This window comes from Strix aluco, chromosome 7, assembly GCF_031877795.1.
Source record: "Strix aluco isolate bStrAlu1 chromosome 7, bStrAlu1.hap1, whole genome shotgun sequence".
Lineage (NCBI taxonomy): Eukaryota > Metazoa > Chordata > Aves > Strigiformes > Strigidae > Strix > Strix aluco.
In genome coordinates, this window is record NC_133937.1 from 36,340,750 (window position 1) to 36,359,039 (window position 18,290).

General features: G+C 38.9%; 1 protein-coding gene across 6 annotated transcripts in view; it reads right to left on the minus strand.

The window, feature by feature from the left end:
* The window catches only part of ATE1 (arginyltransferase 1), an 86,287-nt gene extending 68,131 nt beyond the window's left edge, over positions 1-18,156 (minus strand). Inside the window, exons 1-8 of one of the 6 annotated variants that reach the window (XM_074831440.1) lie at positions 18,060-18,156; positions 16,509-16,572; positions 15,568-15,630; positions 14,655-14,758; positions 13,602-13,874; positions 7,642-7,874; positions 5,800-5,928; positions 4,635-4,763 (exon numbers count right to left, since the gene is read on the minus strand). In XM_074831440.1, the coding sequence (XP_074687541.1) occupies positions 4,635-4,763; positions 5,800-5,928; positions 7,642-7,874; positions 13,602-13,874; positions 14,655-14,758; positions 15,568-15,630; positions 16,509-16,572; positions 18,060-18,147 (1,083 nt within the window). In that variant the 5' untranslated portion in view covers positions 18,148-18,156. Of the gene's footprint in view, positions 1-4,634; positions 4,764-5,799; positions 5,929-7,641; positions 7,875-13,601; positions 13,875-14,654; positions 14,759-15,567; positions 15,631-16,508; positions 16,573-17,668; positions 17,868-18,059 lie in introns of those variants that run through there. The other 5 variants (XM_074831439.1, XM_074831443.1, XM_074831445.1 and 2 more) reach the window with 5 other exon arrangements.
* Positions 18,157-18,290: the final 134 nt, after the last annotated feature.

The following is an 18,290-nucleotide window of genomic DNA, read 5'->3' on the forward strand; positions in this document are numbered from 1 at the left end:
ATTTGTTTGCATAACTATGGTACTTTTGATCTGCTGATCAGCGCTATAACTTGTGCTCCCACTGATCTTTCAATGGTAATACAGGGAAACACCACCTGTTCAATGAAAGGATGCTCAGCCTACGACCTCCTCTCTGTTCATTACAGAAGTCTCCCTTTTTTAGTTTTTCTAAGCTCCCATGATTTCAATTTTTTCATTATAGCTTGACTGGTTTCGTAAAATAAATAACCACCACCCAAGCAGAAAAAACCCAAACAAGTAATTTGTAAACATGATAAATAAATCCTTGCAATTGATTAAATTAGTGGCTTTTTGTATGTTACAGACACAGAGCTTCATACTAAACATGATTACAGTCTTCCACTACTTTTGGGAGAGAAAAAAACAAACAAAAAGCTAGTGAATAATAGCTCTATGACATTGGGAACAGTACACGACAACTACAGTCTTGGACCTGAGATAAAAGTCCACATACAGTACTTCCATGAAGGGCCAGAAGAAATGCATAGAATGTGACAAACACTAAAACAGGTTCTTCCCTTACACATTTTCACAGCTTCCAAAAATGAGCAGTTCACAGACTTGGCTAATTCAAGAGTAGCCTTGGATAAACTTCTCCAATAGGCAATGATACACCTATTTTCCATCATTGTATCTCACCTCATTCAGAAGCTATTTATACTTTACCACTTAATAATCTGTTGAGGTTCCCCCTAATTCTTCTGATATTTTTCCAACAGCTCTTTTTAAGATAAGAGTACATATATTACCAAAACAGTGGATGACTATTCATTTACATAGCAGCTTAATAAGGTTTTGTGTTCCCACAGAGAAAAACTGAAAAATCAGTTCTTCCACAAGACTATTTAAGGGTAAGTATTATGAAGCAACCTTTAATTAGAAAATCGTTTGCTATGTTTTTCCTGAGGACACCAATTCAATTCAATAAAAACATGCTGACATAAATATTCTTTGGTGCCAACAGCTTTGCATAACATCAGGACTTGACTGCGCTCCGAAGCACAGACAATCAGGTCAGTTTTTACAACTGAATTCCTGTAGCAACCAACCAAAGCTTTGAGAGTGTTGAGAAGATTTCTAAGGGAAGTTCAATTTATACCAAACTAACAGAAAAGGGGATAAGCAATAGTTTAAAAGCCTATGCAGAAAACAGTTGCAGCTTTTACGTCAAGATGAAAATAGATTTAAAAAATTTTCACATGCAAACTAAACTGGTTTTAATTCCAGGAACAAGGAGATACTCAAAACTGTTCCCAGCATATTAACTTATTTGGAAGATAGCAAATATACTACCTTACCAAATCCTCTACTCGTCAGTGAGAACGGCACTGAAGACTGTGATAATGCTTCCATAAAAAAAATGCAAGTTTCATCACCACAAGGTAACACCAACTCTAGGACTTGGAAAAAGTTTATTCCACTATGTTCTAATAAAAAGCAAGGTAGAAATTTCAAACAGAAGTCACTGCCTCAATCAGGAAACAGTACTGCATCACCAAAATGCATTGCAGGACTCTCCCAAGCAAATTCTCAAACTAAATTCTTTTTAATGAACACACGCTATCATTAATGCTATTGCAGTCTCCATCAGAGATGCAGGAGAGGAGAAAGTAAAGAGGAAAAGGCAAAAACCAGAAAGACTCACTGTCTTGAAGGGCACTGAAACACCAGTTAGCACTGGTCTCAGAGTGGCAGCAACCAGAGAGTGCCTAGAAGTTCAGAGTAATTTTTGCTGTCAAGTATTCCCTAGATTCCCTGTCCTGGAAATCATCTATTCCCCCTTCTTATATCAAATCTTGATGAAAAGATGTACATACATTACATAGATGCAAAAAGAGGGCCTTCTTTCACACTGTTTGAGCAGTAATCAGCTTCATGGTTCACATATCTTCTGTTAATATTGTGAACTGTTTTATAACTTTCCACATTAGTGGGGTTTTTTTTCAAATAATTACCAAAATTCTAAATCTATTCCTAATATTGCCTTTTAATGTAATAAGGTTAATATTAAACTAGTCTAGCAGCTAATACAGGCAGACAGTATATTGTAATGCCAACAATCTAAGAATATATTCCAAAAAGAAGTTGTTAATATGTCCCATAACAGTTTTTGTTGGATTCTGAATTTAAATACAGGCAGGTTTCTGAATATGAAGTATTCAGCCAAATATAAAATTAAATACTTTTCCTAAACTAGAAACTTTCCAAACACAAAAGTGTGCAGGACTCCCTGAAAAGGTGGTTCATCCACCATACACAGATACATTAGCTTGCACAGACTAAAAGCTAAATTTAATTTTTAGATGCAAAAAAAAAATTCCTGGATGTTTGCCAGTTTAAAGCCCAAAGCAGACTTGTTACTACCCTGATAAAAAGCCCTGTGTATAGAACAGAATTTCATTCTACCTTTACTTAAAGAACTGCTTGGCTCCATAATGTCTGTATGATATATTAAAAAGTCTGAAAAAGAGGAAGAAAAAGTTTGAGGTCTTTCAAAGAGCATTTTCCAATATTCCTCTCAATAACTTGGATCAGTTTTACCCTACTTGGTATCTGTTCTTAAAAGTGACTCAGATGATTCTCCTCCCACACAGATTCAGTATTTAAAAAAAAAAAAAAAGAAAAAAAAAGAAAAAAGTCTTCTAATCTACATCAAAATACATTTTGTGTATTCTTCAGTTTATGTCCTGCAGGGATCAAATACAAAATGCTTTTGATTGAAATGTCTGAGCTTTACTGCCTAATAACTGTGAATAGAAAGTCCTTCTTAGCCAAACAGTCACATGAACACACAAGATAATTTACTAGTGCTAAAGAAGGACCTAAATTAAAACCCATCAGCATCAGGCTGAGTTTTTACATCTACTAGGAACTTCAGAGAAGGTTTTATGTCTCCCCTGGAATATCATACTAAGCCTGCACAAACATGATGCCAGAGAGAGAAGATAAAAGGCAGAGCAGGGAAACACCTATGGCAAGTAATAAGGAAAAAGAAGAGGATAAAAATCCATAAAGCTATTCACAGTATGAACAGAAATACTTCTCCTTCCTATTCAAGAGCAATTCCCACGATAGACTTTATACTTTTAAGGTGGTGGAAACCTGAACTGTCCTTAACACATCTGTCCTTTCCTAGACTCCCTCAGTTAAAAAACAAAGTTCCATGGGTGATTAAGGCCACTGAACCCAAGTCTACACCAAACCATGTACTCTGACCCAAACAGAGTTTGAATTAATTGAGAGGTAACTGCTATTCAGAACTGAACTGCAAGCAGCCATAGTGATTTTGCTCTCTATTCTTCATGATGTATTAGAAGAAAAAAATCCATCATTTTAAACGAAGAGTAAGCATATGAAGTTCTTATCACCCTCTCTGCAGCAACAAGATTTTCAGAGCAAATGCATGGTGGAATGTATGTTATATCTAAGCATTAGGGCTGATATACATTTATCGTAACAGACAAATCAAGTGCCTAATCAGGCCAGGTAATTCCTGGTACAAATCTAGTAAATAGCTCAATCTTTCTTGGCATGTTTCCAATTTTTACATTATTATAATTAACCAAATTTATGTCAGCAACAATAAAAAGGGCAGAGACTACTACTTATTGTTATGAGTCCTATTATTTTACAAAACAAAGTGAAATAAATTTTATGGCTTTCCACAGTAGCATTACAGAGATCTTACAAAAAAGCTCTCCTTACACTCTTTTGAACTAAAGCCAGAAATTATTATGTGGTTCTGTTATTCTACCTGGAAAGCAGCCACAGCTTGCTAGGCATCACTCCTGCAAGTATTGAAGCATTGTTCTCTAGAACAGAAAAGTCTGACTAGATAGTTGATCAATACTGGAGTCATACATCTGCAGTAGCTAGAAATGACAGATCTGAGGTAGCAGTTTTATCAATTCTGCTAATGAAAATGTTGTGCCACCTGCCAGAGAAATGGAGAACTGCTGCTTGTTTAGAACACCACGAGTACTTTTCTTTTGGTTACTAATTATTAGATTAGGATTAGCATCCTCTAAACACCATTTTAAAAGCAGGCTTTATTCTTATGCAATGGACTCGTATTGAATCTCAGACAATCAGCTGGTGGGAATATTTTTGCACTATTTCTACTGCAAAGGTGAGTTCTAATTGAGAGGTATGCTTAGCACTGAAATGTGGATAAACTGAGATTTTTAAAACCTTCACCTTTTAAATTAAGAGAGAGCACAAAAAATTAAGGAGAAATGCCGAAAAGGTAGCAAACAGCTTTAAAGCAGAAGATACTTTTGACATCAAAAAAGCACTTCCATACCATTATCCCACTTCCAGTGGAAATCTCAGTCCCAGACCTCTTTACAAATTATGTACAAACAGCAGCTCTATTTCACTCATTACTAACATTAGTTTTTTTAGTTATGATGGTGCATAATCCCTCTCTCTTCAACTCAGTTTTCCCTGGGCTGAAGCCTGCAACAGAAGCTTGCTAAAAGCCACAATGAAACTCTCCCAAATGGAAACTCCAATATTTTAACATTTAGAATCACTCTAAGAGACACAATTCTCATCATTTAGCCATGTATTAAAAAAAATGTTTTCATAAAGGTGCATGCAGTGAACTGTACCTCATTTTCGCCACAGTCAGAAGGTGTATCCTTGTGTATAGCCATCTGATACTTGGCAAATAAAGCGGCTGATTGGTTGAAGGATGATTTGAACTGGGGGTCCTCAAAGGAGACAGGTACTAACCTCACCTTCAGAGCAAGGAAAATACAAGCATGCTATTTTGAGTGCATATAATCAGATAATATGCTTCTGAAGGTAAGGCTAGTGAAAGATCTCCTCCTAGCCACTTCAAAGCCTCTGAAACCAGTTTTCTACTTTAAACATAGTAATAAGAAAATCCCCCTACAGGAGAACCTGACAACACTAAGCTTAAACTGACTGTTGATACTTTCATTACATGATAAAAATTGCCTAACACTAGAACACTCCAAAACATTAGTTTAGTCAATCTATTTTTTGACCAAATTATTTCACAAATCAACCACAAATTTTATTTTCACTGTACAGTCTCAAGGACTTTTAAAATACATTACTATTAATGGCACATCACTCATTCTCCCAGTTCAGCAATCGCATATTCTTGCTACATATACTTTTTCTCCAAACTCCTGAATTTTTTTCTTCACAGTATTAGAGAGATAATATGTCTGACAGCTAACTATTACACACCACCTGGTCACTACAAGAAGCAGTAACGATGTGTAATTTAGAGGGAGTGCACACATTACTTCTTGAGGGGCTTAAATTGAAAGCAAAGAGGTTTATACAACTTCTGTGAGCCTTAAACCAACAATTCGTATGTGTGATAAATTTTTACTCACGTGTTGGCCCTGATCATGCTAGTTCCTCCTATGGAAACATTCAAACCAAAGCCAGTGCAACTAGTTATCAGGGTAAGCGTCCAGCTGGTTTTAGTTCTTATGAGATTTGGACTTATAAGACCCACAATATCTACCTCCAAAAGCCTCATCCTCTCCATCTCTTACCCAATTGCATACCCATGTAACTTCCCTAACTTTTCTGTCTGCTGTTAAGACCAAATATATGTGACACGTAGAAAGAGATATCAAATGAGTTTGCACTTTCAGGATGTTGATTTTATTTGATACGGTATTTTATATGTTCCTGAATATACAATGGATATAAAATCCACATTTGTTTCTCCTAGAAACAAGACACATTACATGTGCTGAGCTTTGCATAAAATTCATTTGGCCTTCTGACCTGATTTATAGTTGGTTTATCAGGTGGGTCCTTGTGAATAACCATCTGGTAACGTTTATAGACCTGGTAAGACTCCTGAAATGTGGCTTTGAACTGTGAACTTGGTGGAGATGATCTCACCACCCTCACCTTCAGAAGAAGTTAAACACATTTGTTATTACAGTATCATGCAGTAACTATACATTTATACATATACAAATATCACAAGAGAGATAAATTATGACTTCCTGAACACGGGCCCTAATAATTAATATTAGACTGAGCTCAGTTTAGGCTACTGAAGTCTTTTATATTTACACTGAATAACATACAAGGTCTTCAAACTACAAGTTAAGATAACTAAAATGCTTATAGAAGAACTACACAAATAGTTTTCCGGAAATAATACCAACAAATGGTATGCAGATCAACTTTTTTAAAAGATTTTCTGTACTTTTTAAAATCTTCTCTTGTAGTTTCACACTACACTGTAAAATAATTGAAGGACCCATGCATTTGGAAAACTGGTATTTGTGCTCTTTAGATAAAGACTATGTCTTTATTGCAATAATCCCAAGGGGATTTCTAGGTATGTTTCAAATTGAAAAAGGTAGAGAAAATAATATTTCCCTATTCGATTACGAGTTAATTAAAATAGGAAGTTACCCGTCTTCTCCACCAACATCCTTAACACACACAAAAATAAAAGTATTAAAAAAAAAAAATCTATATATTAAAAAATGTTCTTAGTAAAATGATTGCTTCCTAACCAAAAGAATGGTATCACATGAGCAACAGTGCATTTCTTCTCAAGCATATTTAATGACAGGTTCATTCCCAAAAACACATTAATTTTCAGTATGGTTCTGTTTTCACAAATTCACTGGTCCTGATCTATTAAAAGAAACCCAAAATCCACACTTGACAGCCATAGTAAGGAGCACAAAGATGATCTGGGAAAAACACTGCTGGAATCATCCTCCTTTTAAATCTCCTTGCATCTTCTAAATGAAGATGTTCAGACAAAGCCATCATACTTCTGTTTTACAACTCAGACAACCTGGAGGAGTTAGTGAGAGGGATGAATTTCATGGCTTCTTGTCAGTTATTCAGGGTGAATCTTTTAAGTCATCATCACTACCTCTTTGAATAACCACCAAAAGAATATGAATTTCCAATACCATCATTGATAATCGGTAACTACAGGTAAATACTTATATTCAAATAATTTTCCAGCTTCCAGAAAAAAAAAAATGGTTTGGGGATTAACAAATGTTAGAAAGTCCGAAAGTCTTCCAGATGACTGCCTCCATATTACTAATAGATTTAACAGCAACAAGTATATTAAGCAAAATTTTCTACCATCACTTTTTCAGCTTCCAAAGACATCAATGCACATCAGTGACATTTAAAAAGAGCAGCTATCTTATCTGTTTAATTTTACGAACAGTTACTGCTTTCTTGTCAAGATTCATTAGCATAGATTGTTTAAGTATTTATATACTGCAGAACTAAATATTGAATCTCTCTCATCATTCAACGCTCAGTTAATTCAAAGTCTTTCATTTTCAAGTCACACTGTATGAAATCAATTTGCAAGTTATTTTGGTAACTGTATCGGCCTCTGCTACGACTGACTGCAAGTGCAAGAGTACCCTCTTGTGGTTACACAGAGGTCAGCTGCACCATATAGACCTTTTTTTTAATATATATATACAAAATGCAGTAAGTACCACATATATTTCAAGATTTAAACTAGAACCATTTCATAAAGTCACAGATACTAAACACCTAAGCATTACAAAAGCTCCTTAACTAGACTTTTCCTTAATTTGCCTCCAACAACATTGAACAAGACATTACCTCTAATTTGTGTTGTGCATCATCAGGTAAAGAGACAAAAACAAAGTCTTCGATGGTTTTAGGTTGGTTTGTCTTAGATTTAGAGTTTTGCAAGAGAAAATCTTGATCTTCTGTTTGAAGTTGAGAGCCTCCCAGTGTGCACATCTGGTTCTGGAGGAGTTTCTGCAGTTTTCTTTCTTTCCGTATGTCTTTTGCTTTTCGACACGGTGGCTTGCTCAGATCAGCCCCTTTCCCTACAAGGGCACAAAGAATTAAACACCACATTTTGCAACAAACAAGTAGTTCTTACATAATCACTGAAAATAAATGGTTAAAAACACCATTAACTGCAGACTGTGATCTGAACATAACAAGCTATGTTGCAATTCTTCCTCTACAGCTGTCTAATGCAGCGCTTCAATATGGAAACATCTTGACCTCTAATTCCACCCCAAAGCCAAGGATATATTTAAAAACTAAAATGAAAAGACTTCCTGCTAAGTTTGTCCTTAAATCATTTTGCCACATCTGCCTCTCAGAAACAAAGAAAAGCTCCTGTTCAACGTATGGTATGATGGTGTACCACATCCAACCAGCTACAGCATCAGCTTGAAATACTGAAAGGAAAAAAAACACAACCACAAAACATTGCAGCCAAATTCACAGAGAATTTTTCAACCACATTAAAAACCCAGGTGGCTACGCAACAGACTCCTGTAGAAGACACACACACCAAAAAAACCATTTTTGTCACCTGAATCCTTATGTGCTATACAGAAATCCTACCAATGTCAGTGCCATTACTGCAAATGCTACTAATGGCACGTAGAAGAGTAAAAGGCCACATAAGCTTCCATCTTTGTTTAAAATCACATTCAGATTGCCTGTTTTTACTAATCAATTCACTTTTACCAATTTACCTCCATCTTTAACAGATTAACCATTTGTAACGTTTAATTTGTGAAATGTTATTTACTTAAAAGAGAAAGTCGAACCTAGAAAACAAATGGATCAGCGTGGAAAACAGTACATCATACTACAAGAACTTAGCTTTAAAGCAACACAACCATAGACATGCACAAATAAAAATTCATGCGGTCCAAATTCCTTAATGAAGGGGCCAGATTAATTTTATACTTAGGACATTAATGTAAGATAAAAAGTCAAGATATAAGAATGCCAGTAGTACAAAAATTAATACAGAATTTTCTCCAATTTAAAAAAAAAAAAAATAAAAAGGAGGGCTGGTCCCCATGCTACCCACTAAATGCACTAAAAGGATGGTTACCAAGCAAATAATCTACTTCCAAGCAGCAATTTCCCTAAACAGTATGATTTTAATAGATACTGATTGTAAACCCATAAATTCAAATTTGTGAAAATTACAGAAAGGAAGAAACATTTTCCTAACACTCTCAGTTCTGCCTAGAACTTCTGCATGATTGTTGGCTATTCCATGTAGTGCCCACAAGTAACTGAACACCATACCTTTCTCCAGAAGCTGTGTAAGAGCTGTATGAATCTGCCTGCACCGCTGGAAACAGTGGTGGAAGAAATAATCCATTTTCAAGGAATACCTGTCTCAGCAACTGCTGTTGCAAGTTCCATACAGAGGGAAAGTTGCACTCAAAACTGCATCAGCAGCCAGGTAGTGTGATACAAAGTTACTCTAACTCTGCATTTTTTATTACTTTTTAGGGTAGTGGTAGGTGAGTTGAAGACAAAAAAGAACCATAATACTAAAAGTTTCAAAAAGAGAGGAAGAGTGGAAAAAACTACTCCCATACAGGGAAATAGAGTCATGTATCTTGCACAGAACCAAGACTGTAACAAATATTATGACAAACTGCTGAAAAAGTCTTTTACACCATTAGCTTTCTCCTGAAATCCGTGTATTTGCAGGAGACACTGGCAACTTTTGAAAGACTTACCTTTTCAAAAGGGAAAGTACCCTGAACGGTGGGGTGCTTTTATTTGAAGCATCAGGAAAAAGGCACATTTCCAATTCTGTTAATATTTATAAGAAGTAAAGAAGAATACAATCCCAGACTAACTACAGCTTACCCCACTTTACTCTCCCGAAGGCCTGAAAGTTACGTGGAAATTGTTTTTTCCAGAACTCCTATGAAAACAGTTAGAGCTTTCTTTCCTTCTCCTTACCAATAACTTATTAGCCAAAACTAACATCTTTCTTGTCCTCCACCCGCTTCAAACCTTCCCATGGACAATGAGAACTGTGGTATCCTTCTGCAAACTGGAAATGGTGAGAGCACTGGTATTTTAAAAGCTCAGTGATGCATTTAGACTCACTTTACCTGCAAAGAATTGCAGCTCTCAGACTTGCCGCCTCCATCTTTCTTTACCAATAGATACATCATAGAAATTGGCAAAATATATTATATTGGGATAAACTTTTAAGGATCAGTAAAGCTGTAAACTATTCTTTTTAATGTGCATACCATACAGATTTTACAGAGTTTGTAAGTGCACTCCCGGGGCAAGTTAGCAGCGAGCTCTTCATGGCTCACCCAGAAGAGTCCCAGTCTGGTTTCTCCACGTAGATTCCGTGACAGCTGAAATGTTGAGAGAATCTCACGAACTTAGAAAAGGAGCTAATACCACTTTGGCACTCTTCAGACATCCTACAATTGCCCTAGCAGATGTTATGATCAAGTGTTCTTACCTCTCAGCTAAGGTTTCTGAGTATTTGTTTCATTCATACAGCAAAAATTATTCACCAGAAAAGGACAAGTATAATATTATGAGAAAATTACAGATACTATGTGACCTGTCCATGGGCAGACAAGTCAGAGGAAGAGTTTATTTAAAATACTCATGATCCATGTGAAGAATGACTGTTTCATCTGTATCGGGATCTGTTTCATGTCTCCTATCTTCTATAAGCTGTAAGTTAGCAAGAAAAACTTCTTAAAACAATGAACGTGAATACAGACATAAGCAAACCTTCTTTTCTATCTGAAACTGTGCAGAAACAGCCCATTATTCCTATAGGACAATGACCTGTTTTGTTTATAAAGGACTAAAAATGCAATTAAACAAACTTATTATGGAATAAGTCTACATTTTCCAAGATGAAAACTAAACATCTTTCTATCTGGAAAATTTTAAACTGAATTTGACCTGTGACACCACCTACCCTTAAAAAAAATTTAAGGACGAATTAAATAAGCTTTCCGATGCATTTATTATTCACTTTTCTATTTCATTTAAAGTCTTCAGAAAGAAAGAAGCACACTAATGTATATTTCTCCTCTATAAAAGTAAATCCCCATTTACTGAAATAGAGTACAATGTTTCAGACCTTCTTTATCTTTATTTCCAGTGTTTCAAAGTTTTACCCAATGTTGTTCTTAACATAACTGAAGACCTTTTTCAAAAGTATCTCACCTTTTTCAAAACAATGGCAGGTTCACACTAATAATTTACGCAAGTCTGCCATCTGCTGTCAATATCCACTTAGTTTGCTTCCAAAATGAAGTTTACATAACCCAAAGTTTGTCATCAATTATCTTAAAAACAAGATTTTAACAAATAAACAAATATCTTAAAAAGAGGGGTTTGAAAATTTGCACAACAAAAAAAAGTTATATAAACTATATAAGGGCTGTAAAAGTTTTGACTGCATTTTATAAAATCAAAATATAAAATACAGTGTTAATTCTGGAATAGTTTTCCAGGAACATGTAATAGACTGTTTCTATGCAGCACTACTGGTTTTCTGAAAACTTTCCTTTTTGTTTAGATGCAAAATTGCTTGTTAAGCTGGTGAAAAACCTAACTCAATTGGAATGAGTGTTCATTAAAGGAAAAACATTATTTTACTTGAAATTAGCCACCCTACAGGAGGAGACAAAAATCTTTGTGAAGGAACAAGTACTTTGAATTCTCATAAATACTGGCACAACGTGTAACAAGCAAGTGAAATTAGGAATTAGTATGATACCCCAACACATGCAGAAGCTCTAAAGCATCCAGTCTTCACTAGGATTTTAACTAACATTACTCACCATGTATTGGCTACCTGCAATTCACAAAATATCCTTTATTTTTCTGAACAGGCCATTGTAGAGGTTATGCAAAACTGGACACATGATCTGTAAGACAAGGCTGCCTCACCTACAACCTCTGAGCCACAAAGGGCCTGTCAGCAATTCTACCTTTTCCAGTGCAGGCTGCGGGTCAAATTTGTTCTGGCAATAATCCATCCACCCTTTACCATCCTCCTCCCAGAAATCACCCATGTCTCACAGGAACACAGCCAGGACACAAGATAAGCCATGGGAGCAGCACTCTGCAGGCACATCCTGGTAGCAGCAGTTTCCAGAATTTCTTTTTCCCTCGGGGACCCTCGAGGCCTCCTCTGCACGATCACACCATGCAGAGGCTCACCCACCAGCTGTGACACATGGTCTTCCCTCTCACAACAAGCTGCGTGAAAAGCTTACCACCCCTGCAAGCAGATGGAGAATCCAGGCTCTCGTGCCACACCAAGGGGTACCATAACAGCTATCACACGAAAAAGATTACAGTCAGATGACTGACAATGAGATCATCCTTTTTAGGGTAAAGATTTCATGTTCAAATTCAGCTCAAAGGCAGCATTTCAGAAATCTTTACAATTATGATACAAAAGCTTGACTGAGAGATAACTTCCATATAGAAAAAAGTGACCATACTATAAAAATTGGTATTATACTAAAAAAATATTATTATATTAAAAATGCCACCTATATTCCATGTACTTTCACACAAAACTTCAGAAATGTATAAGCATTTACCTTCAATTTTTGGCACATGAAAGATGTAGCATTGTATAAATGCATCAGAATTAAAATGAGGGAGATTGCCTTACTTCTTGTACATACTTACTGCACTTCCTTACAGAAAGGTAATATTAAGTTCACAGCAAGACAAAAAGGAGAAATTACTACATCATTTCACATCTTCTAGTGACACTGCTTTTCTAAGCTAAAATTAGCCAAAATCTAAAACAAGGAAAGCTCCCAAACAGATGAAAAAGCTCACCTAGAAAATGTCATTCTTTATACAGGACCAGAAGAATCTGTACTTTTTTTTTAAAAAAAAAATCAGCAGAAAACCATACAACTTTCTTTAAGCCTACAAAATAACAACACAACAGTATACTGAACGTATTTCCAATGCCAGTTAGATCTGTGGCAAACAGTCTATGAAAGCATAAGAAATTTAACCTTAAACAAGTTATTCGCAGGCGTGTATTCACAGGGTGTAAGCAACACAATTTGTATTACAACAAGACGACCTGCAGAAATGAAGAAATGTAAAAACAGTAACTCGCTTTGTTTTTCTTGGGTCTTAAACTGGTTTCCCACTGCTGCACAAGACAAGTTAAGCCTTAACCTAACTCAGTAACTAGCAGTCCTGCAGCACCAGCCAGAGCTGTATCCAGCTCTTAGCCTTGCACAACCAGGGAGTCCAGCTCAGAGTTGATCCTTACGGGTCCCTTTCAACTTGAGGTATTCTATGAACCATACCTGAAGGTACATAAAGCCTGAGTCACCACATCCCATAGAAGAAAGGGAAAGCTGGGTGTACACCTTACTCTGCACACAAAAGTATCCCAGATGGAAACTGGTCCCCATGTCTGATGAGATTCAGTCACCTTGACCTATCTGATTACAATCTAAATAGCTTACAGAAAACTATCAGCTGTTGATACATATTCTCAGTATCTAAATAAATAAATAAATATAATGAAAATCAATGCAACTTTCAGGAACACTGCAACTTTTTGGGAAAAACTACGAAAACAAGTAACACGCAGCACCTCTCAATTTATACACTATAATTTCATAAAACGGGAAGAGTATAGGGAATAAAAAGAAACAATTATTGATTTACTAGGCAAGATAAAAAGAATTACTTCAACAACATGCAAAATCATGACAGTATATTCCAATTCCTACCAAAAATTTGACTACCTGGTTTTGGTGGTGCATGAACAATTTTAGTTGAACGCGATGGTTCTCCAGGGACTGGTGTGTCTTTATCTGTACATATCTGAAGAGAACCCGACTCCACCTTCTGCACATTCACCTCTTCTTTAGTTTCTCCAGCATCCTTCTCTTCACTCTCCACCCTCTCTGTGTGATCCTCGCTCAGGGAAGTCAGTTCAGACTGACTGACGTGAGATTCACTTTTGTATGCAAAATCGCAGGCAACCGCATCCTCTATGTGGGAATCCATAGGCTCGTCTGTCAATAATTAAAAACCGCATGAGTGAATTTCTCTCTGTATAACCACAGCTCACACTCTGCACAATTAACATTAATATTAAATTAACTCATTTCCAATAACTGTTTTCCCACAGACAAAGTGACTGCAATAGTCTGAAAACAGAAAGCTTGCTTTACGACACTGAATTACTGGCACCAACTCACCTATGAGAACAGTTTTATTTTCTCCTCTAAAATGGGGCAGCCAATTCATCTCATGCCATAACTTCAAACAAAAACAACAAAAAAGATCCAGAAAACCTAACAGGCAAATTATGATGATTCAAAACCAATACAAGTTCTACCACAACTGAGAATAGCTGGTTTTGGTGTTGGATAAACGGGGTGTGACGGCTCAGTCACCTGAAGAAAAAACCTCCTTTCCCTGTTTGTTCTTCCTCTTCTCTTAGTCCTCTCCAGATTATCACTTTTATGACAGAGGTAAAACAGGGTCTAATTCTTTATGGCACTCAGCTAGAAAGTAAGTACATGCCCAGAGATGAAAAAGAAAATAAGCTGGTCTATGCAAAAAGTAAGGAAACACGTTCTTCAACAGAGCAAGTCAGCTGCACAATTTGGTGTCTGGGCTACATAGTGCTCTTGATTCAAAACACTCTGGAAAGACAAAACCTACCCAGACCTTTATTAAGGGGTCTACATACAAAAATCAAAGCATATTAGCCATTCGATCATTCAAGCAGGTACCTGATCCTCCTTTCAAACACCAGTACTGGTTTTCAAAGACTAAGAATTCCTTACCTTCACTCGCTACTTTTGAAACATCTCCTCTGGAAATAAATTTCAACATTTTCTTCAGAACTTTCTTGTGAGATTTGGAAGTCTGGAAGCGCAAAGCCTGGCACCTTAAAAAGAAAAAATTACGACCATTTCTTTTGTGAAAGATTATTTCAGAAAAAAACATTAAGGAACCACTTAAAAAAATTACACTGTATATGTATTTACTAATCATTTAAGTTTCCCTGTATTAAGTGGTCAAATATTTTATCAACACTTTTGGAATTTTATGGTGTAGTTGAGAACTATCAATGTTAGGTTAATGGTTGGACTAGGTGATCTTCAAGGTCTTTTCCAACCTAGATGATTCTGTGAATTAAATTATGTTGCCTTGTACTGCATAATATCATTCTTTATGGCATGTTTTGCATGTATATCACTGTAATTACTAAAACACACCACGGTGACCTCAAGCACTGCATAAAAAAGCTTTCCTAGGAGGCTGATACACTAGAATTTTTCATTTATCCATCTTATAAATACAGCATTGATACTAACTACTAATGCTGGAAAAGTGTATCTAGAATTATTCACACCTAATCAACCGACAGCCTCTCTTATTTGGGCTACTAAAGCAGTGTTTGTGGCACACAGACATACTGGGTCACCTGCAACCAGTGAGCAAGAGAGCAATCATAGGAGTCTTGCTTTGGATTGCAAGCCAGAGGCAAAAGGCAGCGGTACACACTTAGCAGATTGCTTACAGGAAAACGTCACAGAGCTGCTGACGTGCCTATGCACAAACCCAACAGCATACATTTAGCATTCAAAGCATCATTAAAAGTAGATAAACTTTTCAAGTGTTATGTATTTAAAGCACTAAATGTAAATGTGTTACAGTCAAATAATTTACAGTAGTAGATTTCGAGTTTCTTACCTTATTGTGTACTGAGGACAACATGTTTGATTCATGATAGGCTTGTAGACACATTTTCCACTTCTAAAAATAATAATAAATATCTATTGATTTTTTGTTGCTTATACTATAAAATAAATGGAAGACCAACCTTTTCTGTTAGAATACCAAAATATTACATGATGAGTAACAAAAATCAAGCAGGTTCTTCAGCTTTTTGCTGCTATACTAAACTACTATCCTTCTAAAACAACTGATTATTTTCCTGGTCCACAGTGTTACAAAAGTTGCAGAGCATCAGATAAATAGTTCTATTTCAATTACTTACAGAAACTAGTTAATTGTTGTGGTGGGTTGACCTTGGCTAGATGCCAGGTGTTCACTAAAGCTCTATCAGTCCCCCTCCTCAACTGGACAGGGGAGAGAGAATATAAGGAAAGGCTCATGGGTCAAGATAAGGACAGCTTAATAAAGTGAAAGCAAAGGAAAACAGAAGATTTTATTCTCTACTTCCCATCAGCAGGCGATGTCCGGCCTCTTCCCAGGAAGCAGGGCTTCAGAAAGCATAGCAGTTGCTCCAGAAGATAAAGGTAAATAACTAATGCCCCCCCTTTCTCCTCCTTTCTCTCAGCTCTTATTGCTGGTATGAAATACCCCTTTGGTCAGTCAGGGTCAGCTGTCCTGGCTCTGTCCCCAACCCAGATCTTGCCCACCCCCAGCCTACTGGTGGGGGGGACGTTGGAGAGAGCCTTGGTGCTGTGCCAGCACTGCTCAGGAGTAGCCAACACACCGCTGCATTACCAACACCTTTGTAGCCACCAAGACACAGCACAGCACTATGGGGGCTGCTGTGGGGAAAATTAACTCCACCTCTGCTGTTTTCACAGACCTAGATTTTAAATCTGGATTCTAAATTGTATCTAAACTAGCAACACGGCTTTGTATTTTCTTTTTAAATTTACCTTCGCCATCCTCTGTCTATCAGATCCTGGTAATCTTGAACTGTCATTGAATGTGCCCACATACCTGAAATAAGTAATACAGCAACACACTTAACTGACCACAATTATGCTTTAAAATACAAGTTCTACAGAAAACTGACCGCAGTTATGCTTTAAAATACAAGTTCTACAGAAATATTACTGTAAATCTGAGTAGCTAATGGCAACTTTCAAATAGATGTCTTTCAAAGATTTGGCATATTCATAAATCGCCGATTTCAACACGCATATTAAGTGTAAAAAAACCAAAACCAGCATAAATCTTGGGATGCAATCAACTGCATCACTCTGTACACGTTAAAAGTTTACCTCTCCACCTGCTATCTTTCCCAGAGATACACCAACAAAACAACGAAAAATTGTTCCTTAATTTTGTTAAAATCAGTCGGAAGCACTGGGCCAGAAAATCTTTTCCAAGCGGTGCTGAAGCTGACACAGACCATTCCCAGGGGCTCCTCAGAGTGGCCACCGAGCTGAGGGGAGCTCAGAGACTGTCACCTCTTCACCAGGCAAAAGAATACAGTCTGCTTCCCGTTAGGCTGGCCTAAGTGAAACTTGTCTAGCCACAGCTTTAGAGCCATCGAGCCTTGCCAGGCAGACACACTCTTATCTAGGGGTTAAGCCGAGCTGTCGCTGGAGGGTCAGGCAGGGCAGTTGCACCTGAGAAGTAACGCTGTACCGAGACAACGCTTTGGGCGAGATCTGAACTACATCCTTAGTTAGGGTCAATTAAGTCATTTCCTCCTTTACAAAGCTTTCCCGTTATTTTTGGTTTGCCCTTAAAGCACTCCTATAAAACCAGACCATGGGGCGAGGTTTCTCGGTGAGCCCGCGGCCTCCGGCGGCCCCGGCCCCACACACCGGCCCCGGCTCGCCCCACACCAGCCCCCGGCGAGCCCCCCTGCGAGCCCCGAGCGAAGTGCCAAGGGGTTTCGGGCACTCTCCGGAGGGCAGGACAGCCGCGGGAGGGGCGGAGGCGGCTGCCAAACCGCCGCCTTCACCCGCCGCTCGCAGGCCTCCCTCAGCGCCGGAGCCTCCAGCCGCCCCTTTCTCCGGCAGCCCCGGCGCGGCCCGGCCCGCCCGCGGTTGCCCTCCGAGCCCGCCTTGCCCCCGGGCCGCACCATGGGAGAGGTTGCCGGTCTCGTTTTTGCAGTAGCCGCAGCGGTAGCCATCCTCTCCGCCGAAGTACTCGACGATGCTCGGAGAGCTGCCGGCCGCCGCCATCTCCGCCGGTGACCGGGCTCAGGACAGCACCCTGCCCGCCGCCCCGCGCGGCACCCCAGGACGCCCGGAAACAGCCGCCGCCGCCGCCATCTTTGCTACGGGCAGAGTGCGGGCAGCGCGCACAGGAAACGCCGCTCCCGGCATGTTTACCACGGGCAGCTGCGGCTTCCCCACACGCCCCCAGCACGCTGCCCCCATCTTTAGTGAGGGCGGCCGCGCTCCCCCCGCCCCCGGGCGCGGCTCCCGCCACAGCAGCCCCGGCCCGGCCTTCCTCCTCCTCCCGCTTACCGGCGGAGACCTTGCCCCGCTCCGAGGCGCAATAGCCGCAGCGGTAGCCCTCCTTCCAGCCCTTGTACTCCACCACGGCGACAGGCATGGCGCCCGGCCGCCCCGCTCGCTGCAGCATCCCTGCCCCGCAGCGCCCCGCCCGGACGAAGCGGGGTGGAGGCGGCCCCCTCCAGGGGGGCAGTGCAGGGCCCCGGCCGGGCCGGGCCTCTCCCCCCGCCCGAACACAGAGCT